The 26,582-nt window shown below is 44.1% G+C and overlaps 2 protein-coding genes across 9 annotated transcripts in view; both read left to right on the top strand.

The window, feature by feature from the left end:
- myo5aa (myosin VAa) overlaps positions 1–11,626 on the top strand; it is a 42,195-nt gene extending 30,569 nt beyond the window's left edge. For 2 of the 8 annotated variants that reach the window (XM_076051146.1, XM_076051137.1), the window contains exons 24-42: positions 34–179; positions 340–453; positions 597–731; positions 833–889; positions 1,729–1,968; positions 3,447–3,544; positions 4,058–4,114; positions 5,403–5,483; positions 6,378–6,576; positions 6,804–6,869; positions 7,270–7,363; positions 7,478–7,627; positions 8,235–8,389; positions 8,485–8,574; positions 9,229–9,379; positions 9,643–9,925; positions 10,166–10,340; positions 10,476–10,556; positions 11,000–11,626. In XM_076051146.1, the coding sequence (XP_075907261.1) occupies positions 34–179; positions 340–453; positions 597–731; positions 833–889; positions 1,729–1,968; positions 3,447–3,544; positions 4,058–4,114; positions 5,403–5,483; positions 6,378–6,576; positions 6,804–6,869; positions 7,270–7,363; positions 7,478–7,627; positions 8,235–8,389; positions 8,485–8,574; positions 9,229–9,379; positions 9,643–9,925; positions 10,166–10,340; positions 10,476–10,556; positions 11,000–11,152 (2,525 nt within the window). In that variant the 3' untranslated portion in view covers positions 11,153–11,626. Of the gene's footprint in view, positions 1–33; positions 180–339; positions 454–596; positions 732–832; positions 890–1,728; positions 1,969–3,443; positions 3,545–4,057; positions 4,115–5,402; positions 5,484–6,377; positions 6,577–6,803; positions 6,870–7,269; positions 7,364–7,477; positions 7,628–8,234; positions 8,390–8,484; positions 8,575–9,228; positions 9,380–9,642; positions 9,926–10,165; positions 10,341–10,475; positions 10,557–10,999 lie in introns of all 8 variants that reach the window. The other 6 variants (XM_076051154.1, XM_076051162.1, XM_076051198.1 and 3 more) reach the window with 6 other exon arrangements.
- Positions 11,627–14,477: 2,851 nt separating this feature from the next.
- LOC142902133 (guanine nucleotide-binding protein subunit beta-5b-like) overlaps positions 14,478–26,582 on the top strand; it is a 17,388-nt gene continuing 5,283 nt past the window's right edge. The window contains exons 1-12 of the mRNA XM_076046977.1: positions 14,478–14,489; positions 15,200–15,352; positions 16,185–16,296; positions 17,075–17,211; positions 17,446–17,487; positions 18,048–18,124; positions 18,941–19,073; positions 20,795–20,938; positions 21,057–21,148; positions 22,071–22,119; positions 22,340–22,436; positions 22,703–22,869. Coding sequence (XP_075903092.1) covers positions 15,227–15,352; positions 16,185–16,296; positions 17,075–17,211; positions 17,446–17,487; positions 18,048–18,124; positions 18,941–19,073; positions 20,795–20,938; positions 21,057–21,148; positions 22,071–22,119; positions 22,340–22,436; positions 22,703–22,869 — 1,176 coding nt within the window. The 5' untranslated portion in view covers positions 14,478–14,489; positions 15,200–15,226. The remainder of the gene's footprint in view (positions 14,490–15,199; positions 15,353–16,184; positions 16,297–17,074; positions 17,212–17,445; positions 17,488–18,047; positions 18,125–18,940; positions 19,074–20,794; positions 20,939–21,056; positions 21,149–22,070; positions 22,120–22,339; positions 22,437–22,702; positions 22,870–26,582) is intronic.

Raw genomic sequence — 26,582 nt, 5'->3', positions numbered from 1 at the left:
AAACTAACCTCGCATCTGCTTTTGCCACCGCAGAGAAAATGGCTCGTTCCATCGTGCAGGAGACGCAGCAGCTGAACAAGGAGCTGAACGAGGAGCGATCTCGCTACCAGAATCTCCTGTCAGAACACCGTCGCCTCGAGGAGAAACACGACGACCTGAAGGAGCACTTGGCCTCCTCGGTGAGTGACGCTGTGGATCATCAGACGGTCTGTCTGCACGTTTACCCCACTTTGCATAATGTATCCAGATAGCCGAGCCGACGCATTAACACCCTGAGTGATTTACTTTTCAAATGAAAAGCCGTATTTTTGTTCATTTTCGTATGTTTTTTTTCTGCAGAATGTATCCAAGCATGGCCACAGGAGAACAGATTCCACCCACAGCAGCAACGAATCCGAGTACACCTACAACTCCGAGTACGCCGAATTGGAAGAAGGCTCCCGTGCGGCCGAAGTAAGAGTCCTAGCTAACACTGAAGCTCCACGTCCGAGCTCTCTGAAAAAAAACAAGAAGCACCACAGTCACTAGTCAGACAAAACTATTCGTAAGCGCAACATAACACGCGATGGTTTTCTTTCTTTTTCTCTCGCACGCAGGATGTCACCAGAGGCATCGACACCTCTTTGACTCTCAAGCTGCAGAAGCGTCTGACAGAGATGGAGCAAGAAAAGCAATCGCTGCGCGACGAGCTGGAAAACAAAGAAGATCAGTTCCAGCGGGCTCGAGCCAGGGTACTGAGCCCAGCGCCTTCACTTAAACTTGGATGAGGTGTATAAAATGTTGTGGAACGGCAACTTTTTAACTGCAATTCATTTTTTTGCTGCGTTCCTAGGATGATGCAGAGTTCAAGAAGGCCCGCGGTGCAGAGCTGGAGTACGAGTCGCTGAAGGTAAGCAGCCAGGGAACGGGACGGTAAAACGTCCCAGTGCTGTCTGCAAAAATGACCGCATGCACAGTGGTGGAAAACAGTTTTTTTGGACACCTAATGCATTTGCGACATCTTATGTTGTGCTAAGAATCCGTCTTCAGTCTCCAAGTGCAGTTTGATTTAGTGCAGCATTTACCCCACCTGCTGCACGTGCACTGTTCAGTCCAGCCCTGAACTGGATGTTTCAGCAGGATGACGTCCCTTTGCAACACATACCGAGTACAAGAACTGCAAGAATTTAGCTTTCTTATTTTGTCTTCTAAACGACAAACAACAAAATAATTTCCCTTTGTTTGTGTGCCTTTGATGTAGCCAAAGCTTTTACAGGTTAAGTGTGTAATATTTGGAGATTTTGAAGAAGAAACAGCGACATCCAGTGGTTATATTTTAGATTGCAGCCTCTTCCTCTCTCCCTCCGCCTCCTGAGCTTGCCGGTGAGCTATGGTGGCCTGCACACCCAAACCTGGATACCTCGTCCACCTTCTTCGTTGTGGGATATTTGGAGATGCGAGCAGTCACCCTAAGTACTGAATGCACTGTCAGGCAGCTGGATTGTCCACACCGGGCTTCCTTAGAAATATGGTGGAAATATGATTATACGTTATTTGTTCATGTGCTTATAATAAGCTTTTACCAATATAAAAATTATAAATCAACCCAAATATTACACACTGGACCTTTATAACATGGGATATAGTACAGATTTAAGGGTGTCTGAAAACTCCCCCCGCCCCACTACTGCACCGGCTTTGTCACGATGGGGCCTTCACCTCTCCCCTCGCCCCCTCCCCCCCCGGCAGCGCCAGGAGCTGGAATCGGAGAACAAGAAGCTGAAGCACAACCTGGCCGAGATGAGGCAGAGCCTGCTGCGCGACGGCTCCGCCAGCTCGGCGGCGCCGGGCTCGCCGGCGTACAAGGTGCTCCTGGAGCAGCTCAACGCCTCCTGCGAGGAGCTGGACGTGCGCAAGGAGGAGGTGCTGATCCTGCGCTCGCAGCTGGTCAGCCAGAAGGAAGCCATGCACCACAAGGTAGAGCAACACGTCGCTGTCTCTCTGCGTGCGGCGTGGCCTTGCACACTGGTCAGTCGTGTGGTCGCGTGGTGCCGTTGTTCCTTGAGGTTGGATACAAGAGGGGATCGTTCACCGCTTGCTTGCGTCCACCTTCATACATCCGTGGTGTTGTCGTTGTTGTCGTTGTTTTTTTGTTTAGTTTTTTTCACCTTTCACGTCTGTCTGTTGGCACGGTGTCCCAAAGAGTTAAAAAGTATAAAGCAGTTGCACTTTTTAGCACGTTTGGGTCGAATCGGTGGCAAAACATCCTTTTGTGTTTCACCCTGTATTTCATTTATGTTTTGTGTCTAATCTACTGTCTCCACCTTCTCCCCTGCACCCACGTTGTCCCACAGGATGAGAAGGTACAGTTAAAAGAATTGCAGCGTTGTGCATGCTCACTGCTCACCTAAGTGTGTGTGGTCCTTGTATGTAAAACCCCCTCATGCAAGAACTTTGATGTTTTAGTATTGCATCTCAGTCAACAACCGTGAGCAGGACGTCACTTTAAAGCTGTTCTTGCTGCGGCAATTTTTTTTTTTTTTTTTTAAACAGATTATTTGAGTCTAATGAAGTCACTCTTTGTTGTCACATTGAGATGATATATTATTATATTCTACTTTTTTTCCAATTACTTATTTTACTGAGGTTGTTGAGTATGATTAAAGGAATTAAGAAATTTTTTTCCCCTGCGGGTTGAGAACAAGCATCAAGTGGTAACATTAGGAAATTTAATGAAAAAAAAGAATAAAGTCAAGAGAGACAACGCAAAGTTTCTTCCTGTCAGGGGGTTTACATCCAGGCTGTTTCCTCCTCAGGTTCTTGTCCGTCTCATTGGTCTTGTTCAATTCTAATCCATCAGGGCTGTTTTGTTTAGTCTGTTTGATTGTTTGTTGCCATCTTGCATCCAACCTCATGCTCGGATGGTTGCTGTGCTTTGTGGATGCATGATACCACAAACTGGAAACTAACCAACGCTGTCTCATGACACTGAACGTGTGCAGGTCAAAGCACTGACGATTAAGAAATCTTAATTGAAAATCCTAAGGAATTGTAGTTTGGTACAGTTTGGGAATTTAAAAAATCAATATTTTCTGATTTAGTTTGTTATTTACTTCACATAAATGCACTGTCCAAAAACAGCAGTGGCTCTTTAACTGAAGTAATTTTCATTGTTGATTTGAGGTCTTGGGTCCAATTCCAAGTGGGTCTTATGAGCCCTGATTCAAATCCACATGAAAAACGGGATTGTCTGCTCTCCGTCTCTGCACCTGCTGACAACCAGGAGTAAACTTGGCTGATCGGCGGCCTCTCACCGTCTCAGCCCCGAGCCTCCAGTCGCCAGGGTGATAGTTAGCTCTGAAAAGGCAGCGATAGATAGCAGCCATTGCCTGAGTCAACTAACGCTCATGAATTTGTTGGACTAATAAGCACTCGCATCACTTGACGTGCCCTCCTTCTTCCAGGAGACCATGACCGAACCGTCCGTCTACGCCCAAGAAGTCTCCAAGCTGAAGGATGCAGACGAACTCAAGCAAGCTTGCATCGGCCTCAAAGACACCAACAGGTATTTCGTTTTCACGGCTGGGAATCCACATCACCCTAAAAACCCTTGAGTTGAATCGTCTGTCTGTGGTCTGAACCCTCGAGTTGCAAGTTACACCACCAGTCAAAAGTTTGGACACAGTTTCTACTTTATCTTTTACTACTTTCTACACTGTAGATACATTCTGGAAACATCAAATATATGACCAAGACATTTGAATTATTGTGATAAAAGAAAAAAATGTTAAATACCTAAATATGTTATATATATTTTCTATGAAGGGCGGCTATTCTAGATCATGTAAATTATAGAACTTTTTAGTTATTTCACACTTTTTTGTTGAATACATATTCCATATGCGTTCATTCATAGTTTCGATGCCTTGAGTGACAATCTACAATGTAATCAGTCATGAAAATGAAAGGAAAACCATTAAATCGGAAGCATGTGTCCAAACTTTTGCCTGGTCGTGCACGTGAACTTCATGTCACCCAGGAGCTTTGTGGTTGTTGAACGCTGCCTTGTCCTGTGCAGATGCCCCAGACTCGTGCGTACCCCCCTGGAAGTCAGTGATCTCCTGAGTAGGCTGAGGTAACGGCTGAGCCCGTGGCCCATGCAGCCTGAGCAGAGAATGCATGGCCAGGCTGGTGCCCAAAGACGGTCCAAAAAAAAAAAAAAATAACGCTCTATCGTAACTGACTGAAGACTGAATGAAGCCTTCAGAAAGTTCTCTGCCCCCTCGCACCGTACACTTCTCATCAAGTTCAACTTTTCCCTAACCCTTGGAGTTCACGCTGCCTCCTGTCTCAGTTCTGCAAAATCAGTTTGGCATGAAACACCTGCATGAACCCCTGTGTTTCCCTCTTTGGCAAAGTGGTGATGCACACTCGTCTTGTTTCACTGCGTTTGGGTGAAAGTCGATAGTGTTGCCCACCTGCATCATGGCTGTGTCCTAGAAGAGACAGACTTGACGCACCTTGGCTGATGGTCGGAGTGGAGCAACAAGTTGCATCTTTGTCATTACCTTCTTTCTCTTCTTTCTCACGTTGTGTCTTCATGTTGAATGTGTCCTCCTTTGTTCGCACACAGCTTTAGATGCAACATGCAGTGTATATTACACTCAGCAGGCTTTATAACCTCATCTTCGACCACAGTCGGGAGGATTTAAAGTAGCTCCAACTAGATTTTGCACTTTTAGGGGCTGATTTACTAAAGATCCAAAGTAAGGGGCGCTAAAGAGCTTGTGCACGCTAGTAGAGTAGCGCGTCTTGTTGGTTTGCAATGTTGTGGGTGATCTACTAAGATTGCATATGCAATTGTCAAACATGCGCAGAAAGTGGACGAGACTGCCCAGTTTAAATGTGGTTTGGGTGTCACAGAGAAGTAGGGGGAGTTGCCTGCATGGGAGTGAACAGCCGTCGCGGAGCCGCGGGCGTCTGGTGTGAACCAGAGGGCTGCGGCTCGCACGCAATTTTTGCAGGCGCAGCGCTTTGCAGCGCTTCCGCGTCGGCGGTGACGGCCGCAACTCTCATTGCCTCCTTAGTAGATCAGCTACGTGATTAATTAGAGCATGTACTGTATCCACTCACAAACCTTTAGTAAATCAGGCCCCTAGAGTACAACAACACTCCAAATAGACACAGTTGAATTCAGATTGTTCAGATGTAATTATTATTATTTAATTACTGAATATCAGACTTTAATTATGTGCAACCATCTAGGGTACTTTATAATGTGCACACACACACACACACACACACACACACACACACACACACACACACACGCCTTGTCTGTTCACCCTGCACTCAACCATCCCACTATTTTTTTTCCCTTTTGTGTTTTTAATGTCCCATTGTGTTGTGTTGTCATCGGGCAGATCTGCCGCTCCAGACCTCCATAGGCTGAATGAGGACGGAGAGCTGTGGCTGGTTAATCAGGGCTTAAAGGAAACTATCAGGTGTAACTTGAAGTGTGTGAATAATAACGCTGGAGTGCTGCGCACACCCTCCCTGCATCTGTCTTCCGGTTGTTTTCTGTAGAGGTTGTTTATTAATTTATGTACTCATAGGTGGGGTTCACCAAACAAGCAAAGTGTTACTCTTATGTTCTGTGTTCTACCTCCGAAGGGTCTTTCACACTCTTGTTTTCTCACGGTGTGTTTCCCCAGGCTTGTGTGAATTCAAAACTGATCCAGTCCTCTGCACTTTGAACCTTTTTTTTTTAATATTATTTTTAATTCAGTGCTATTTTATCCTCGACAAGGCGCCACTGAAAAAAATGTCTTCATCTGATGTCAACCTTGTTTCTTTCTCCTGTTTATTACACAGCACACCTACACGATACACAAATATTAAAGCAATACGTAAAAATGAAATGGCGCTCATACAAAACATGGTTTAGTTCTACTTTTTGCACCCTAAATGTGCCTGCTAGGGGGCACAGTGTAGATTCAGACAGCTAATGTAAGTCTGGGTTAAGTTAACTCTCTAATGTGCTGTGAGTTAAGTAACTCATTGAAAATACCTGATTAGGTTTTAATTAGCCAGCATGTTATTATTCAGAACTGGTTCAGAAAGCAACCTGTGAAGTTGCCAGCGCTCAATGTTTTAGCTGTGAAATGAAATCATTGAAAGTTGCTCTGTGAAGCTCTGGGCTGCACAGCATGCTGCTGGTGAAAGTGTCTTTTCCTTTACTCTTCTCTTCCCCTTTTCCTAGTCAATAATGCTGATTTTGTTTTTTCCATCTCTCTCTCTCTCTCTCCCCCTCTCTCTCATATCACATTGGTCCTCTTCGCTCCTCACCCCCATCCTCTTATCAACCCCCCTCTGCCCTCCCCCGCCACCTCCTCCAGGCTGCTGGAGCAGCAGCTGCAGGCTCAGCGCCGAACGAACGACAGCGAGGTGGAGGCGCTGCGCAGCGAGCTGCAGAGTGTGAAAGAGGAGAACAACCGTCAGCAGCAGCTCCTGGCCCAGAACCTGCAGCTGCCGCCGGAGGCCCGGATCGAAGCCAGTCTCCAGCACGAGATCACCCGACTCACCAACGAGAACCTGGTACGCTTGAAACCAGCGCACGCTGGCACGCACACGCTGACTCAGATGACAGATTGCAGGAGACACTTTCATATTTTTTTTTTCCCCAAGTTAAACAAAATCCTCAAGAATGGAACACAGGTATCTGTTTTAGTCCAATTTAGAATAACAAGGTTGGAAAATATGAATTATTTGTCACACGCACACACTCACACACACTCACTTGGTTGGATGGTGTCACCTGACAGGAAGTCATTGCCGACAACCCCACAGCATCCAGAGAGGCCCGAGTCATCATTTTACGACGGATGGTTGTATGTAGCGACACAGCGTGTGTGTGTGTGTCTCTCTGCATGTGTGCCTGCATGCGTCTGAACTAACCGAGACTCTCGTTTCGACGCTAAGATTGCGTAAAATGTCGAGCACCGCTGCAGCGCCGCACAGTCGCGTCTTCTAACTCTACGCAGCCAGAACTCCTCTCTCTCTCTCTCTCTCTCTAACAACCAGCCACACTCTGCAAGTACTCTGCCTGTGTCAAGACAAATCAGAGAAGCTCTGCTGTTGATTCGCAGTCGAGACCACCAACACTCTGCCACCCCCTGCTTTTCTTCTCCAAAGCTCACGTCTTCTTATCGACAGAAGGCTCCGCTTGACTCGTTGCGACCGCAGAGAAACGCTGCGGACACATTCAGATTCACCTTCTGCCTGTTTCAGGATCTGATGGAGCACCTGGAGAAGCAGGACCGAACCATTCGCAAGCTCAAGAAGCAGCTCAAGGTTTACTCCAAGAGGATCGGAGAGATGGGAGGTGAGCAGGGTCGGAGGCTCCGCGTGTGTTTCAGTTTGATTTGATGATGTTCAGTCGTGTGTCCTGACTTTGCTTTTGTTTGTCACCCCCCCACCCCACCCCACCATCCTATAGCGGGACAGGCAGAGGGTCAGACTTCTCCAGGACAGATGGTGGATGAGCCCATCCACCCCGTCAACATCCCCCGCAGGGAGAAAGACTTCCAGGGCATGCTGGAGTACAAGAGGGAGGATGAGCTCAAACTGATCAAGAACCTCATCCTTGGTGAGGACTGCAATATGAATATCAGGTTACAATATAGACAGGAAAAAAACAAAATGATAGATTTAAGGATTTTTGAAGGTCAAGTGTGTAATATTCGGGGACTTTGAAGAAGAAACAGCGACATCAAGTGTGTACATTTTAGATTGCAGCGTCTTTCACTCTTTCGCCCCCGTCTTAGCTTGCCAGTGAACTACGGTGGCCTGCGCACCCAAACCTGGGTACCCCGTCCACCTTCTTCTTCTTCCCCTTTGTTGTTTTATCTGAAGTCGCAAGCAGTCACCCTGATTACAAAAAGCACTGTCAGGCAAATGGATTGTCCACACCAGGCTTCCTTGGAAACCAAATTACTTTTACCGTACTGCGATTATACACTTTTATTATTGTATTTATGGGCGGTATATTATGTTTTTACCAGCATAAAAATCATAAATCAAGCCAAATATTACACACTGGACCTTTTAAAGAAACATGTAAAAAAAAAAAATAAAAGGGTTTTTTTTATTATTCAAAATGGAACTTTATAAGAAAAAACACCAACAGCCCTCAGATTCTCTGCTCACTCTGATGTTTCACTTGGGGTTTCTTGCTTGACCTGCTGTCTCTCCAGAGCTGAAGCCGCGCGGCGTCGCTGTGAACCTGATCCCGGGCCTGCCAGCCTACATCCTCTTCATGTGTCTGAGACACGCCGACTACAACAACGATGACCAGAAGGTCCGCACGCTGCTCACCTCCACCATCAACAGCATCAAGAAGATCCTGAAGGTTTGTGCGCTGCGACGGAGGTGGCAGTTTGGGTGTCAGCGCGGTGACTGCTTTGCTTCATCGGGTTCCGTCTTGTCTCTCGTTCCTCCCATCAGAAACGCGGAGACGACTTTGAGACGGTTTCCTTCTGGCTGGCCAACACCTGCCGCTTCCTGCACTGTCTGAAGCAGTACAGTGGAGACGAGGTGAGACACGGCGCAAATATTGCGCAACTTGAAACAGCCAGTCTGGGAAGAAGTTACCAAATTGGGCCACAGGGTGGCGCCTCCGTGTTTTCTACTGTGTTCTCCCCGTGCTTTACGTTCATGTTGGTCTCGCCTGCAGAATGGACTCAACCTTGACAACAAGTCAGTGTAGGCATATCTGCTCTTCAGGTCTGTTGCACCAGTAGTGCCATATAGACCTCTTATAGACCGCACCATTGTCAATATCATATTTGGAGAGCTTATAGAAAATTCAAATGTGAAATTCGGCTTTGTTTTTGTAGCAACATGCGGAGGACAAAACAACCTTTTGATTTTAGGATGAGGCTACACACTAAAGGAGGCTGTAAACAAAGGGCTACACGTGTTGTTTTATGGAGAGTGATAGAGTTTCTAGGGTGACTGCTGTGAGCGGCTGCACTCCTGCAATGGTCTAAAAGCGGGTCCAACACGTGACCTTTTAAGTTGTTGTTGTTTTCTTGCTTTCAATTTTCATAACATGCTAACTTCATTTAATAAGCCGAGACAGTTACATAACCTGTGCAGACGACGTTTGAAAATGAAACTTGCGGGTGAGAGTTTTTTTTCTTTCCTTTTTTTCATTTCTTCCACATCCTGCGTCTGCTGCCCCTGCAGGTCTTCATGAAGCACAACACCACTAGGCAGAACGAACACTGCCTGTCCAACTTCGATCTGGCCGAGTACCGGCAGGTGATCAGCGACTTGGCCATCCAGATCTACCAGCAGCTCATCAAGTGCATGGAGAACATCCTGCAGCCAATGATAGGTGCGTGCGTGTGTCTGTGTCTGTGTGTTCTATATTTAACTACACAACAGCAGCAGAATTCAAATAGCTACACTTCAAGCGACAACAACTATGATAATGATAATTAGTGAATTCCTTTGAACTAAATTTGTATCTCTTAAACACAAAAGTAAGTTTTTTTTCAATACAAGGAGTAGAAAGTACAGAGTTTTGTGTACAAATGTATGGCGTAAAAGTAAATTAATGACACACGAGTCGTATTTAACGCCGTGTGAATTTCGCAGTGTCTGGCATGCTGGAGCACGAGACCATCCAGGGCGTGTCGGGGGTGAAGCCCACCGGCCTGCGCAAGCGGACGTCCAGCATCGCCGACGAGGGCACCTACACGCTGGACTCCATCCTGCGGCAGCTCAACGCCTTCCACTCCACCATGTGCCAGCACGGCACCGACCCCGAGCTCATCAAGCAGGTGGTCAAGCAGCAGTTCTACATCGTGGGCGCCGTCACCCTCAACAACCTGCTGCTGCGCAAGGACATGTGCTCCTGGAGCAAAGGCATGCAGATCAGGTGAGAGGGAGCTGGAGAACTATCAACTAGTTTTTGGAACTACAAACTTCATTCAAAGTTTCTTAATTCCTGAACTGTGAACTGAACTGGTTCATTTTTAAGTTTTTTGTGAAGTGAACTTTGAACTAGTTCACCCAGAAAGTGAACTTTCCCAACACTGGGGCCAAGGGAAACGTATGGAAGGATGGTTCTCCCCGTGGCTGCTTGCATCGACGGTGTTGCTGGGTTCTGCTGTTGCAGGTACAACGTCAGCCAGCTGGAGGAGTGGCTCAGGGACAAAGGCCTGATGACGTGCGGCGCCAAGGAGACTCTGGAGCCTCTCATCCAGGCGGCGCAGCTGCTGCAGGTGAAGAAGAAGACGGACGAGGACGCCGAGGCCATCTGCTCCATGTGCCTGGCCCTCACCACCGCTCAGGTTCGTTTCCCTACACCGTGTCCCGCCGATCCGGAGTTGCAGCATTCATCCCCCCCGCCTCCGCCGCCGCCGCTGTGGTGAAAGATCTGCCGTTGGTGGAGTAACTCCTCCTCTGCGTGTGTGTTTCCCAATCAGATTGTGAGGGTGCTGAACCTCTACACTCCCGTCAACGAGTTCGAGGAGAGAGTGTCAGTCGCCTTCATACGCACCATACAGGTAACCTAACGCAGAAATATTACAAGCTTCATGAAAAAGTTCAGTCATAAAGACGCTTTTTTTTTTTTTTTGAATATGCAGTCGTGGGGGGAAAAAAACTTTTTTGGTTAATTTTGCTCAATTCATTATTAATGGTCATTAAATGTTTGCTAGAGAATGTTGTTTCAGAGTTTTGGCTTCATCAAAAACAAGCATCACAACCGTGTGAGGTGTACAAAAACTTTTTTCCCCCCACCATTGTGCCTCAGTCCATGTCTTTGCATCCGTTTGTACCTTTGGATTCAGTGTGTTTCTATTGTTTCATCCCCTCCATTATGATTGCAGTTATACCCTCCAGGCTCCCATGATGCATCATGCCAAGCTATAATACTTTTACTTGACAAGCAGTTGCAAAACAAAAATGAATGTGCATTAATATTTCCCGTCTCTGCCCTCCCCTCCAGACGCGTTTGCGAGACCGCTGCGAGAGCCCCCAGCTGCTGATGGACACCAAGATGATTTACCCAGTCACGTTCCCCTTCAACCCGTCCACCCTCGCACTGGAGACCATCCAGATCCCCGGCTCGCTCAACCTGGCCTTCCTCACCCGCGTATAAACACTCACGAAAAATTCAAGTTTTGTAGTGGCACAATTTCAACTACTCAATGTGTGGACGGGGGGGGGGGTAAAAAAAATGAAATAATATCAAAGGAAAAAAAAGTGGATTCTCCTCCGAACACATATGCCCACACACTAAACGGTCCACCTGCATCTGTAAATGATATCCATCCGTACTTCAAACAAACACGCAAAGGCAAAGTCCATTTAAACCTGGTGTGAATCTGGCTGCAGTCGCCATCCAGCGCTTGTATAAAGGCATCATCCCCACCTTGACCTCTGACCCCTGCCGCAGCTCCCTCCTCTCCCATGTCTCAGCTAGTTGTTCAGGGTAGTCCTGCTAGTCGTCCTCCAGTCCTCTAGGGGGAGTGTAACCACAGTCACTCACCAGGGCGATCGCCACAGCCCCAGAAAAGAAAGAAAAGTCTGTCTTGCCAAGATGAATAAAAGAAAACTCTCCGTGTCGCTCCAAGCAGGCTTCACTTTGTGTAGTCATTTCACTCTAAAGACACAACTCACCGTCTGTACTATAGTCTTTATACAAATATCAATTCCAAAAAAAAAATATATAAATACATATATAAATACTTATAATATATTCTTTAATTTATTGCAGTCGACTCTTCCAGCCACTTCCTTTTTTTCTAATATTAGCTTTTAGTTCCGTTAATCCATTTATGTCGCTATTCAGTAAATGGCGTAGCTCAGCTGAGGAGCGTCCCCTACAGGAAGAACTGTAAATGACGTCCTATAAAGTCAGGCAGGTTTTGTTTGTTTTTTTTCCTCCCGTCTTCATTTCTGGCAGATGAAGTGTAGGTTTTTAGCAGCGGTGGGGTTTAGGAACTTGACTCACACACAGACACTGTCCACTGCTGTATCACGGGTAGGATTGTACTCACTGACACGTCACAGCTCTGGTCAGAGCTTGAAACACTTTTTATCATGTTTTGTCCGTGAGGATTTATTTATTGCAGTATTTTTGCGCCACATCTCAACTTATTTACGTGGTGAAGTCATGTGTCATCGAGCAAAGAGTTACCAACTGTTGGAAAGTGTCACAAGTTTACCACAATGTTCTCTCCTGCCGTGTTCTGACACGGGAATACAGACTGAATCCTTGTGAACCTTTGCCCCCCCCCGACCCCCCACCCACCCCCTCGACTCCATGTCCAACCAAACGCCTTCCTGTTTTGTTGCAAACAAAGAATTGTTGGCTTTTTGTTACCAAAGCAGCTGCTTGCTGCAGCTTTGTGCTTTTTCCTCGATGTAAAAGTGCAAATGCTGCTGTTGGGTTTATTTTAATGGAACGATACGCCTTTCTCTGTTCAAACCGCGTACGTTACTTTTGTTGTTTTTTTGTTTCCGTGCCCATGTTGTTCCAGCTCTTTGCCAGTTTGCATACGCGCTGCTCTCACTGCCTTCTGTTTGCACTTAGAATTAGCCATCAACCATGTTTGCCTCCTTCCTCTGTGTGAACCTTCTTTTTCCCTTCTCGTTTCAGTTGCATAGACTTTGTTCAGTTTGATTTCTCCAAGGTGCTTACGAAAAATTTGGGAGTGGGCGCCAAGAATCTGCAAATTCTGAATCGGCCCACAAAGACAAAGTAGAGGAGAAGGAGAACGAATCAGTGGAGACGGTGAAATAGATGAGGCGTCGCTCTGCGCCTCAATGAAAAAGAAAAATAGTTAGTGAAGTAAAAAGGTGTATTGAAGTTGTTTTATGTTGCACTTGTGTTTGAAAAGAATTTGACGTCAATTTGTTTTCACTGGGACCATGTGTTATCAATCTGCCTTTTTACACGTTTATTTTGAATATTAGTCTGAAGTGTGTGTGTCTGTGTGTGTGTGTGTGTGTGTGTGCGAAGTGTGTGCGAATGAGAGAGAAAAACGAGTACATATCTGCAGGTTTAGTGGCGAGCCAAACGGTGGACGAGTCCAGCAAGCATACGAATGTGTCAAATTGTGTTATGATTTTTAGCTGCACATTGTGGACAAAGCCTTATCTTAGACGGTTGCGCCCCAGATGAGTTCATCATGAACACTATCAGTATTCCTCTGTGTTGTGACATAGTTTTGTGTCTTTTGTTTTCGTTTCTCTGCCCTTGTGGAATTAGAAATAGTTTATCGTGACCGTTTTAACGACGCGCCCCGGTTGCTGCCCCTCATTGGTTTCGGACGCAGCAAACATCCAGAATGCACTTTTTACAAAAAGAAAAACCAACAAACAAATCTGAATGAGTCGGATGAAACATCTTTTATTGATCTGACATGTAAAAGACTTGGTTTCACCGAGTCGCAAGGAAGTCCCAGCCATGAAGCTCCGTCCTCCTCTTAAACCCCCCTTTATGGATGAAGGTGCAGCCGTCCCAGTCTCTGTCACACCACCCCAGAGAGTGAAGAACACGGCACCCTTGAGAGTGAAGAGATGAACTGCACTTCACCCCGCTGACTCACTTTGTTGACCAGAGCTCCTCGACGTCGCGTGCGGGCATCGTTCCTTCACCCAGCATCTTCACACCGAGGAGAGAGTGTGTTGTGGGATATGACGTAGACATTATAAATGACCATCATTCTTATCAGCACTAGCCATTGATTGTGCCATTTAAAAAAAAAAAAATCAAAAAAACTTGTTCCAAGAGTTAAGATATCACCCCGCCACTCCCCACCCGCCACCACCCTGCCTGTTCGTGGTACTGGTGTGACCGTGTTGAAGCCAGTACAAAACTGTTTCCTCCTCAACTCCCATGTGTATATTCTGACAAACTGGACTGTTTGTAGTTTCTGATAGCCGTACTCTAGTGAATGTGTTCACCGTAAAGAAAATACGAAACTTGGAATAAACTTGTCAAATCTGTAAAAGTGAAATAAAGAAAAATGTTCAGCACTGTCAAAACACGGTTGTGGTTTTTCTTCCTTTGAGCGTCTTTATAGAGATGTGCCTTTCTTTAAAAAAAAAAAAAAAAAAGTGGCTGGCTGCATGAAACTGAATCATTGATATTGAACCAGCAAATGCATGATGCCGACTGATCACATTCGATGGCACAGCTTGAACGTAAACACCGAGGCTGCAAAGCAGAGAATGATGCCATTACCTACAGCTGATCAAAACTCAAATGTCAGCCTTTTCAGATTTATCTTGATTATCGCAAGTGCAACCTTACAGGTAACGCTGCAGAGACTCATGGGAAGTGCAGTGGTAAAAGCAGAGCAGAGTCACAGCTTAAACACTAAGAGGCTTAGAGTTCCCTGTATGTGTCTCACTGGCAATCCCCTTCAAAACTCGCCTACATTTTCCCAGGCAAATACCTGCAGCGCAAGGACAGAAAAACTTCTAAGGTAAGAGTCGAATGAATTCTATTTTAAAATGATCAAAAAAAAAATGTATTTCCTATTCCTTATTTTAATTCTGTAAATTGTAAAGGAAATTGTTTTTTATGATTAGTCCAAATGAACAGGAGTGAGCCATCTCCTCTCAGGTGTCCTGCACTTAAAGAAAATAGCTTTCACTCCTCCTGCAGCGATAGACGATATGATCTATGTGTGTGTGGGTGTATAAACAAGACTGTCAAAGATGCTTATATAGTTTCACAATTTCCATTCACAGGATTCATTTTGTCATTTCATTTGATATGTAGACAATGCATTGTGAGGTAACTTACAAAGGTTGCAATGAAAATAGTGATGAAATGAAGATGTTTCTTCTGGAGGAATTACTTTTTAAGGGGAAAAAAATTGACTGTACTCAAAGTAGACTTGTTTAAAAAACAAAACAAAAGTATATCTCGAGGAGGATGGAAAGTTTAGATTTTTGTTCTGGACTGAGTTGACCATGTAGAGTGTTTCCACTATAGAGTTTCCCAGAATAGCTGTGCTGCCCTGCTCTCCTCTGTAGCTCAGAAGGATCAGGCTGGAGGAGATTACCAGCTACTTATCTTTGAACACACACACACACACTCACAGACCAAGTGAACAGATCCTTGCATAGCAATCAGTGCAAACAACCAAACTTGCGGTGCAGTTGAGTGACTTCATCTGGTCTCTTGCAGGGTGCGTGTTGGTGATCGCCCGCAGCCATGTGTGACCAGACGTTTGTGGCGGCCACGTTTGGCCCCTGTGAGAAGTGTGGCATCGCCAGTCCTCTCATGAACATCTACATCAAGACGGAACCCATCGCTTACTGCTCCCTATGTGTGGAGCTGGTGCGTGCTCCCTCTCTCACCTCTGTCATTCCTTCAGACAGGTTTGCTTAGAATAAGAAAAACATCAGCAATTAATGATCTCTCATGTAGGATATTGGAAATATTAGAGATGGAGATACAAGCTGTTATTAAAAAAAAAAAAAAAGATTCATTTAATCTGCAGTAGAGCAGGGGCGGGCAAACTTTTTAACTGGTGGGCCACAAGGGGTTCTAAAATTTGCATGCTTGATTGATGGAGTGTTTTGGTGACCCGCCTCGTAGGAGAAATATATATATATATATATACATTGGGATATGTAGAAAACGTGTTTTAATGTCAAATTTAAAATGAACAAAGTGTTGCAACAAAATGTCTTTACACTCTGGTGATATATAACTCTTTATTGAAATGACTCGTTCAAACTACGGAATCTCTTTTGCGCAGTGATGGGCAAACTATGGTCCGGGGGGCATATGCGACCATCTTAATGCGGCCGCCGAACTTAGAGAAACTATATTACTAGTGAGTGAGTCATAAAATAGCTGTACTTCAGTATTTCATCAATGTTTTAAATTTTCTCGAAACTTTTTGATTAAAAAAAAAATGTATTTAACCAACGGTGACTGATTCAGAAGTCTCACTGTTTCACTGCTGCTGATGCTTCGCTCGAGTGAGGCGAGGGAGCCGAGGAGGCAGCTGATTGGTCCGGGGTTGTCTCGCTCTTCCCGCCGCTCACCATCGCGCGCCGTGAACCGAACACCGCCCGGTGGTCTCTCCTCACTAAACTTCTCCAACCCCGTGTGTCGCCCGTTCCCTTCTCCCCGGCTCTGTGTTCCCGTCCTCCGCTCTCAGATGGCCTGCCAGGGGCTCCAGAGAGGGGAAACCCTGGACAGCCTGAAGAGGGAGAGCGACAACCTGAAGAAGAAGCTGGAGGTGGAGAGGGGCAAGCTCACCGACGTGGAGCGTAAGTGGCTCCGCCAAAATAATATTTTTAATCGAGCAAGAATTCTTTCTGCCTCTTTTGTTTACTTAAAGCCAAACGAATAGCTTTTTTTTTTTTAAGCCCTAAATATTGTTTTTCTTCTTTTTCTTTTTTTTAAGGAATGTTCCAGCTATTTTAATTAAGCTATTTTATTAAGTCGACGACTTCCAATTTTTTGGAAATCCTTTTTTTGTTTTTCTTCCCCACAAAATGACGTTCAATAACTACCAGATACTGAAAGTTGAGGTTATTCTGAAAGAAGGGCATGAAAAACGCACTCATTGCACATTTTTGGACAATTCTACAACCATAAAATGAAGATATATTAGCCTATGTGCTGTTCGGGTATTTGGAGGTTAAGTACGTTGGTAGCATACTTTATAAAAAAAATACATGCAGTACACATGCTGCGATTGTATATCCCATAAATCTAAGACTAATTGAAGGCTTATGCAACACTTATGCTACACCACACAGTTATATTTAATATAAATAGCCGAGAGTCCGGTGAAGTTATCATGTCGTCACACACAATGAAATTTTATGTAAAAGGCTGAATTTGCTCAACAAAATAATGACAGCAATCTAAATCAGCACAACAATTACCAAAGCATGTTGAAATGCACGTTAGTGCCATTCTAATGGAGTACAACTGCTCAAGTGCAATATTTCACGTTTGACTAATTTTCAAACATTTGCAGTGCAGTAACCCGATTTTCTCTCCTGTCTGTGTGTTTCTGTGTGTGTGTGCGTGTCTCAGTGAACCAGGTGGCTGAGAAGGTGGAAGTGATGGGTGAGCTGTCAATAAAGACCAAGCGTGTCCTGAAGGGTCACGGAAACAAGGTGCTGTGTATGGACTGGTGTAAAGACAAGCGTCGTCTCGTCAGCTCCTCTCAGGTACTCACCAGCGCACCCACAGCGTTCCACTGGGGAGTCACTGCGTTCTAGCAAGCCTGCTGTTGAACTTCTAACTTTAGTCACGTTTACTCGTTGTTGTTGTTGTTTTTTTTAAGTAAATAACAACAGGCAAACATGCAGACATACATGTGTATTTCGTGCTGAATCATCTCTGAGGATTTTTGGTCCGAAAATGTTTATTGACGTTTGTGTCCCTCGGTTTCTGTCGTTCAGGACGGGAAAGTGATTGTCTGGGATGCATTTACCCTCAACAAGGTGAGCGCATGAATGTCGTGTGTGTCAACGTGGAATATCAGCAGAAAAACGACCACATAAGGACACTTTTGCATCGTTCTATCAATTCAAATTGGAAGAAGGGAAAACTCGGAAAACAGCTCGCCCTCAGCATATTCTCTTTGTCATTTTCTACGTGAGGTTCTGTTTTGTCTGGGTGCTCAGAGGTTCTCGTCCTCCTCGCCCCAGTTTTCAGCAGTGATGGGGGTTGAGCTGGTCGCCGGCGCCACGCTCCTCTGAGAGTTCGGCCGCAGCAGGCCGCGTGGAAATATGCCTTTAAAGATTATCCATCCATCTGTCGTCTGCCATGACTCTCGAGTGTGTGAGTGCACTTTAAATGGCTGCAGGGATCCTGTTCGGCACTAATGGTCCTTGATGCAGCAGACACAACCGCACTGAAAATAATCCCTGGTCTTACTCGACGCATCCAGCGCCGATGACGTGTGTGCGTTTTAGGAGGAACTGTTTGGTTCTCCTAAAGAAGAAACTGGCAACTTGGCAATTTGTCCACTTTGTTTTTTTCATTTTGCGTGGCCCCTCAGGAACATGGCGTGCCGCTGCCGTGCACATGGATACTGGCGTGTGCTTACGCTCCTTCAGGCTGTGCAGTGGCCTGTGGGTGAGTAGCCGGCATCAAACATGGGAAATTACACATTGCAAATGTATTGTCTCGTGGCTCTTTGTTCAATTTTGAATGAATGAACAAATGACCTTATTTTGGTTATAATAACTTTATATATATTTGTTTAACTTATACAGTAATAAGGGGAGCGGGGAATCAATTACACTGACATTCACATTTTTAAATTTTCTTTTACATTCACTTTGCCTTCAAGTCTGCCATTATTTTACACTTTACAGTCTTTCTAAATTCCCCAAAAAAAGAATTACACAGTCTGAGTCAATCATTTAGTCCATACCATCATTTCACTACCAACAGTGATCGCACATCTGTATTTCACATTCGTTCTTGCTGTACGTGTTGAAAGCATCAGCAATTCCCTTAAATTATAATTAGCTTCCCTCAACTTAAACATTTCTTGAGTAACAGCAGGAATGTTCTCGTTCACGATATGAGTGCTTGTCAAACCGTGCAAGTTGTGCTTTTAATTGGGGAAGGAGGATCAAAGTGAGTCCGAATGAAAGATGAGAATCCGCAGTACAACCACACAATTGCACGGTCAAAGCAGACACGCTGAGGTTTTCTTCTGTGTTCTCTGCATCACATGTGCTGCAGAAGCACGTTGCAGCCAGCAGGCTCTGATGACTGGACAGATCTTTCAATTTTTGCCTACAGTCCAGTCCACACAATAAGCTCCTAGTTTTCTATTAAAATAAGAGTTTTTTTTCTCCAATTTGCATAGGAGAGACTCTTGCTTCACCACATGTTTTGTTTGTTTTTTTCTTTTTCTTTTTTTAATCTTCCCGGGAAAAGTGGTTTGGATAACAAGTGCTCAGTGATCCCACTGTCACTGGACAAGAGTGAGAACTTGGCTGCCAAGAAGAGGTCTGTGGCCATGCACACCAACTACGTGTCGGGATGCACCTTCATCAACTCCGACAACCAGGTGAGCTCGCCGAGAAAATGGTTGAACTGCAAAAAAATGAAAAACAAAACACAGGAACAAAACAAAAGTCAGTCACGCAATAGAAACAGAGGCAATGGAACACACGGCTTTGGGAGTTTTAGCATTTAGCTTCCATTAAATGTGTACCCATTTACAGATGATTTTTTTTTTAAATATACTTTAAGATATATTATTATATATTATCCTAAGATACTTTTATTTAAAAAAAAAAATAAAATAAAAGAAATACTGGTATTCACTGGATGAGGCTTGCATGATTAATGACCCCAAAACATATAGATTTCTTTATAGAAAAACTAATACTTCATGAAAGTGAATATTGTGAAATTTTGAAGTCAAGGTTACTTCCATACGTTGCCACTGTCAAGTGTCGACTGAATGACGGCTGTACATAAATATTCAATCTTTGGTTTGTCTGAGTGTTGCAACAGTGAACAGGACGGCAACTAGATTCAAATCCGGGGTGTGCGTTGTTTTGTTCTGTTGTCCACCTTATTTGACCTTTCCTTTATAAACCCTTGAAGCTCTTATCCTGATATTTCGATTGCCGCTGGTGTGACTCCCCTGTAGCTCTGGGCTATCTGGGTCTGTAGTGCAGCGGACAGTGAAGAAGACAAGACCTCAGCACTGACGAGGACAGAGACGGCACTGGGGAGGAGTGTGACGATCCTCTGAGTATTAATAGAAACAGAATGGCTTTTTATCTGGACAAGAGCAGAGCACGCTGACCTGAGGGCAGAGCATTTAACACACACACACACACACACACACACACAAACACAGAGTCGTCTTTCACACTGCTTTGTTTCTGCTGCATCTCACGCTCGTGTGGATTTAGCCCAGTGAAGCTTTCAGAGTCTTTGTGCAGTGTAAGCGCGCCTCTACAATTTCGGACGCTCTGAGAGTATGTGGGCATGTTCAGCCGACTTTTACCGGCTAGCCCAGTGGCGAACCCCCTCCAAACTTACAAAGGGTTTTGAAACATGCGGTGGTTGTCATCAAGATGGAATAGAATAGAATAGAATAGAATAGAATAGAATAGAACACCTTTATTAATCCCGTGTTGGGGAAATTTGCTAAGAGAAGGAAAAATGATGCAATGAGCAAACCTCTCAGGTTTCCCTGTGAGTTTACCACCTCTGCTTGTGGCTGTTTTCTCATTTTAGTCATTCTGATTCTGACTGCTGCTGCTTGAGTTGGTGCTTAAAGCGGAGCTCCCTGTTTGTGTTTGTACCTCGGGTCATCCAGCAGGGGCTTCACGTCCACTGTCCGTCAAACAGCTCTGATATGTGCCTGTGGTTTTAAGTGCCCGTAGTCTGCTGACGTCACACACATCACTGAAGTTGTGGAATTTTCTCAGTGTGTGGATGAAAGTCCCTGTGGTGACGCTGCTTGTTCCTGTGCCTGGCCAGGAAGTTGAGCGGGTGCATTGACAGATGCTGTCAGCTGCCATGTGATTTATGTCTGATTTCCCTTTCTCATGTGAAGTGGTTTTTACTTCCTCATTCCGATTTCTAAATAAAGATTTGAAAGCAAGAGTGTCATCTTAAATCCAACCAGAACTCCAGCTCTCAGCTCTCAATGTCTCTCTGACGTCAATGGATAATTATTTCGTCACATATTTCTGTCTGTTTGGTTTCACACGGTACAGTTTGAATTATCTTCACCTCTCGCCTGTGTTACATGTGCATTTGTGGTAGATCCTGACCTGCAGCGGGGACGGCACGTGTGCTTTGTGGGATGTGGAGAGCGGACAGCTGCTGCAAAGTTTCCACGGTCACACAGCTGACGTCCTGTCTCTGGACCTCGCCCCCTCCGAGACAGGAAACACTTTTGTCTCCGGGGTGAGAAGAAATTAAAGTTCTTCTGAGGGTTCTTTTGGGAAAAAAATGTTTTGTTGTTGTTGTTTTAATGATCTAATATTCTCTTCCTTATGCATTTGAATATGTTTTTTTTTTTTAGGGATGTGATAAGAAAGCCAATGTGTGGGACATGCGCTCCGGCCAGAACATTCAGTCTTTTGAGAACCATGTGTCTGATGTCAACTGTGTGAAGTGAGTCTGGTTCCTCTGGGGGACAACTCAACTGTCTCTCTTTTTTAAGTAGTGTAAAAATCTACTGGACAGTAATTACTTAAAGCAACTCAAATCCTCAAATCATTTCATCATCAAAATTTTTTTTACGAAAAGATACAAAAAAGGACCACATTCCCTCCCTCACCATCCCATTGTCCCAGACTGGACAGTGGGATATTACAAAGCAGAACCCCTACCATTGACATCGGAATCTAATCCCCCCCACAGTCTTCCAAAAGGCTCAAATACACTGAATGAGCTGATTGTGAACTCGAGTGTTTGGTTGTAAATGTTGTGTTTGTTATCACAGACGAAGGCGTCTTTCCTATTTCTAAAGTTGCCAGAGGCTAAAACAGGGCTGTGCAAAGATTTTGACTGGTGGGCCATAGTTGGTTCTAAAACTTGACCAGTGGGCCAGAGCAGGAGCAGATGGATGCAGTGTGTTGGTGGCCCACCTCGTAGGAGGAAAAATATATCATGGGATGTGTAGAAAACGTGTGCTTTAATGTCAATTGAAAATGAACAGAAGCGTTACATCAAAATATGTTTTTGAAGCCCCACAATATTAGGCTCTTTTTTGAAATGACTCTTAAAACATAAAAAAAAAAAGGTTGAAATACAACTATTTTATGACTTACTTACTATTAATTAATTTATCAAATATCATTTCTTTAAGTTCAGCAGGCAGAATTAAAACGCTTAAAGGGCTGCCTCTGGTTCCTGGCCATAGTTAGAATAAGAAGAAACCTGGCTTTACACGCTGCCGCTCTCGCCATAACTATTGCTTCATCATTTCCTCCTGAAATAATGGGAGAGCAGAGTCCTCCGGGGTTGCTGCTCCTGGCTGGAGCTGGAATGCACCTAAGCTTCTTGTTGTTTGTGTGTGTGTGTGTGTGTTCAGGTACCACCCCAGCGGGGATGCATTCGCTTCTGCTTCTGATGATGCCACAGTGAGTCATGGGAGACGGACTTGGAAACTCATTTTGAATGAACTCTGTGGTTTGACCTCCTTTACATAACCAACAACCCCACCCCCCCGCCCAGCTCTGCTGGGCGTTGGTGCCATCCCTCTGGCAACTGAAATTTCTATATTGCTGATTTGGGTGTGTGTGTGTGTGTGTGTGTGTGTGTGTGTGTGTGTGTGGTTGCGTGCTCATATTTGCTCTTCAGTGTCGTTTCTACGACTTGCGAGCTGACCGTGAGGTAGCCGTCTTCCAGAAGGACAGCGTCATATTCGGCGCCTCCACAGTGGACTTCTCAATGAGTGGTAAGAAGTTTGTAAAGCGGTGTGAAATAGATTTTGACTTCATGGCAAAGTTTAATTTTGTCAACTTTTGAAATGTGTACACTAAACAACACCATTCTTTATTCAACAGTCAGTCTTTTCTTGCCAGTGTGGCGGCCACAGAAACTGCTTGCATTATTAAGCAGAAGTCAAACCAATTTTAGTTCTCAGAAAAAACTTTATATTTTATATTGTTTGTCTGATTTCTCAGTTTCCTCTTTATTTTCCTCACTTCCTCTGATCCACAGGCCGGCTACTGTTCGCTGGTTATAATGACTACACCATCAATGTGTGGGACGTTCTGAAGGGGAATCGCGTCTCGGTTCTTTTTGGCCACGAGAACCGCATCAGCAGAGTGAGAGTGTCCCCTGACGGCACAGCTCTCTGCTCCGCCTCCTGGGACAGCACCCTGCGGGTGAGCAGGACTTTTGGAGGAAAAATATATCATAGGATAAGTAAAAAAAAACATGTTGTTGTTATTGTTGTTGTGTCACATGGATGAAATACAACTTTATGCATTTAGATACAGAATTATTTTCTTAAAACAAACAGTGACTTGCTATTGCTGCATAATAACCAGTTTTAGCAATACCATTGTATTTCAGCATAATGAATAAGTCATTATTCTGAATGACAAAGTCCATAAACAGATTAAAACATCCCCTGGAGCAGGGGACTCTGGGGACTTTTTGACTTTTTTGACTCCACTCCACAATAGGTCTCATGGAATATGTACAAAATGTACAAAACGCGAAAATGAACAAAAGCATTACATTGAAATAATTGTCTTTGAAGCCCCACGGTATTTAGCTCTATTAAAATTACTCTTGAAACACTGAAAAAAATGATGAAATACAGCTATTTTATGACGTACTTTCTATTAATATAACTTCTTCAAGTTCAGCGGGCGGGATTAGAAAGCTTAGCGGGCCGCTTAAGGCCCCCGGGCCCTAGTTTGCCCATGCCTAGTCTGTGCTGACGTGTGTCTATGCACATTGATAAGAAAGATTGCTATAATTTCTAATCCTGTGATGTGTTTTTGTCCACGCAGATTTGGGCGTAGCACTTCTATCAGGCTCGCTAATGAACCCCGGCAATATGTGACCATCAACACAAGATTACCGCCAGCTGCATTATGTTCATACAAACCTCCAGCGTTGACTTGCAGAGGCACAAGCACGTAAAAAGGGTTTGACTGGTGTATGATTGTGTCATAACTGTAGAATCATTTTAATTTACCCGTCAGTATATCAAGTTGGAATTCTTACTCTGATTCTTGCTACGGGATGACTGACTTTATAAATATTATTGCTATGACTAACACAGTGTTTAAAAAAAAAAAAAAAAGCCAGAGGTACTTGTAGAAACTAGCAGTACGTGTCAACCTTGTAAATTGTGAGTAATCTCTGGAATGTTTGTTTCAGTATTAGCTGTCTTGTTGTAACCACATGTCTACAGAGTTGCACCTTAGACTGTGCTGCTGCTGCATCTGTTTACATGGATAAAGATGGAGAAAGTCGGAAATTAGCTACTTATTTTTCTTATTTACTCACTGATTTAATAAACAAAAACCACAACAAATTCAGAGGCTTTCGTTTCTTGGGGGCAGGGGAGTGTATTTGTTGGTCAAATTACTGTTTGCAACAAAATGTTTTGGTTTTTTTTGTAAAAAAAAAATAAAAAAATAATTCAATGGTCTTTTTGAATTTGAAAACTGTTCAGGCAGTGGGCAATTCTTTGTATTTAATTAACAATGTGCAGTTGTATTTTTGTGAACTGTTCTGTATTTAGCCCTTATTCCTTAATTTGTGCATGTTCGTTCGCATGTCTGTGTGAGAACAAGCGGATCAAATTTTAAATTTAAAATGTTGACAGACTGACGGTTAAAGCTCATCAAACTGTTGAATTTCACATTATATTTATATACAACACCGCAGGTTTTGGCAAGCATGCTGGTGTGCCTGTACAAGTGAGTAATAATCCAACAACGTGAAGATCAATTAAAAAGATCCTGACTGGAACAACTGCTACATCCTTGTTCCTTGTACCTGACTGGCATCTGGAAAAGGCCCATATCGAGACAGCTTTCGTTGACAGAAACAAATGGATTTCAATAAAGGGGAAGGAAGCTGGTGGGGAAAATCAGACAAGTTCCATGGAAGGCGAAAGATACTTCCGCAGAACACTGAGTTTCAGGCAACTTGGAATCCAGAATATGCTATCAGATTTTTGACAAAAGCCAAGACTGCGCAGTATTGCTGTGCTGTCATGGCCAGGAAATTGATGAATGATAACTCATTGATGGTTGAGATGTGCCAATTTGTCTGTATATGTATATAATTCATATATCTATATGTTTTGAACAAGGCCATCGGCAAGAGAATAAACATGATTTCAGAGTTTGAAAACAGTTGTAAATTTAAATGTGAATGGTAAAATATAAAGGAAAAAAATACACATTGCACTTAATATACATTACACTTTATTTGACATACACACACACACTTAAAAGGGACCAATGATACTTTTCCACTTTTCTGAGCTCTAAATACTGTTACAATGTTGAATACTAGTGTCAAACGATGCCAAAGCGTCGAATAATGAGGTTAATGCGTTTGGACGTGAGCCCTGCAAGTTGTTGGGTATGGTTCTGAACGCTCTGTTTCACCAAGGTTTTTTCAACATTGGGATCGCATTGATGTCAATGCGTGCCGGATTTCCCTACATGGCCATGCTCAGGCATACTCTCGGACTGGTTTCCACCCTCCCAGACTCTGCCCCGGAAGTTATATCACTGGTCGCTGCTCCAAGAAAATGTTTTTTTCGGTGTGAGGGAAATAATAATAAAATAAAATATATATATATATGAAAAATGTTGGAGGTTTGTTCAGCGTAATGCAGATGCGATGGAACACCGGCCCAATGGGCAACGGGGAGGGAGACGAGCTCGACTCGGCCGGTGGACGACGAGAGAAGAGTCAGCCACGGCAATATTTGAAAACATGTATATATGTATTGTGACCTGAAGCGACCTTAGCTTTAAGACTACTTGCAAAGTAAAACCGCTGAGTCGTGTTGATATAATGTTAGCCACCACCGCTAACTCCGTGCTCTGCTTGTATGTTGTGTTCACTTGCAGCGAAAGTGAGGAGGAAGCGATTCTGACTCGTAAGTTTCGCTCCTTCTGGCGAATTTCACACTGCCAACATGTTAACATCGGTTGTATAGAGCTCTTCCTGCTTTGTGTGGACTTAAATTGTGCAGATATTCTTGTCTAATAATAAACGGCTCTATGACTCAAGTGATCGTTTCAGCGTCCATATTTTATTTTTATTTAGTTTTGATTCAAGTCAACAGTATGGAACAAAATCATTCCAAGCCCTATTAAAATGTCTCGCAAAAAAAATACAAAACAAAACACGGTCAGAACAAAAAGTAAAATATGGTTCCGGGGACACTGAAGGCACAAAAAAAAAGTCCATGGCCCTGCGATCCGCCTTGTGGCCTTGCACGGCCCACGTTGGGCCGTAACAGAGCTGGATTAGCCGGTAAAACGCTACTGAAGGATGGAGCCTTCCCGACGGTAAGTGTTTCATTGTGACGGTTTCGTAAAGTCTGGGATGCAGGAAATACGAGGAAGCGATGCCGATCTACAAAGCTTCCAGTGCTCTGGAAGGGCCAGAAATCAAATACAAAAGCCCGAAAATTCGTATAATTAAAAAAAAAAAAAAATAGATGTACGGAAGCGTATTGCATTCACTTGGCAAAAAAAATAAATCAATCTGTTTTTCAGTGTAATTTTTTTTTTAGAAAAAAAAATAGCACGAAAATCTGGGGTGGGAAAAAATTGCACGAAAAACTGGGGTGGAAAAAAAATAGCACGAAAAACAGAAATAATTACACTGAAAAACAGATTTATTTTTTTTATTTGCCAAGTGAATGCAATACGCATCCGTATAGATGTGCCTTTTATGGTGAGCATTTTGTTTTTCTTTGAATCACAAATCTTGAAATGTAGACGTATTTAATACGTCATAAATACATGTCAACAACTTAGAAAAATACTTTCAAAATGTTAAAACTCCCACTTCGCAGGCGCGCGGGGGGTTGGGTCAGAACGTTGAGATC

This window comes from Nelusetta ayraudi, unplaced genomic scaffold (genome assembly GCF_046127955.1).
Source record: "Nelusetta ayraudi isolate G7.1 ecotype Tasmania unplaced genomic scaffold, CSIRO-AGI_Nayr_v1 ptg000005l, whole genome shotgun sequence".
Lineage (NCBI taxonomy): Eukaryota > Metazoa > Chordata > Actinopteri > Tetraodontiformes > Monacanthidae > Nelusetta > Nelusetta ayraudi.
This window is presented reverse-complemented; position numbering and strand designations above follow the sequence as displayed.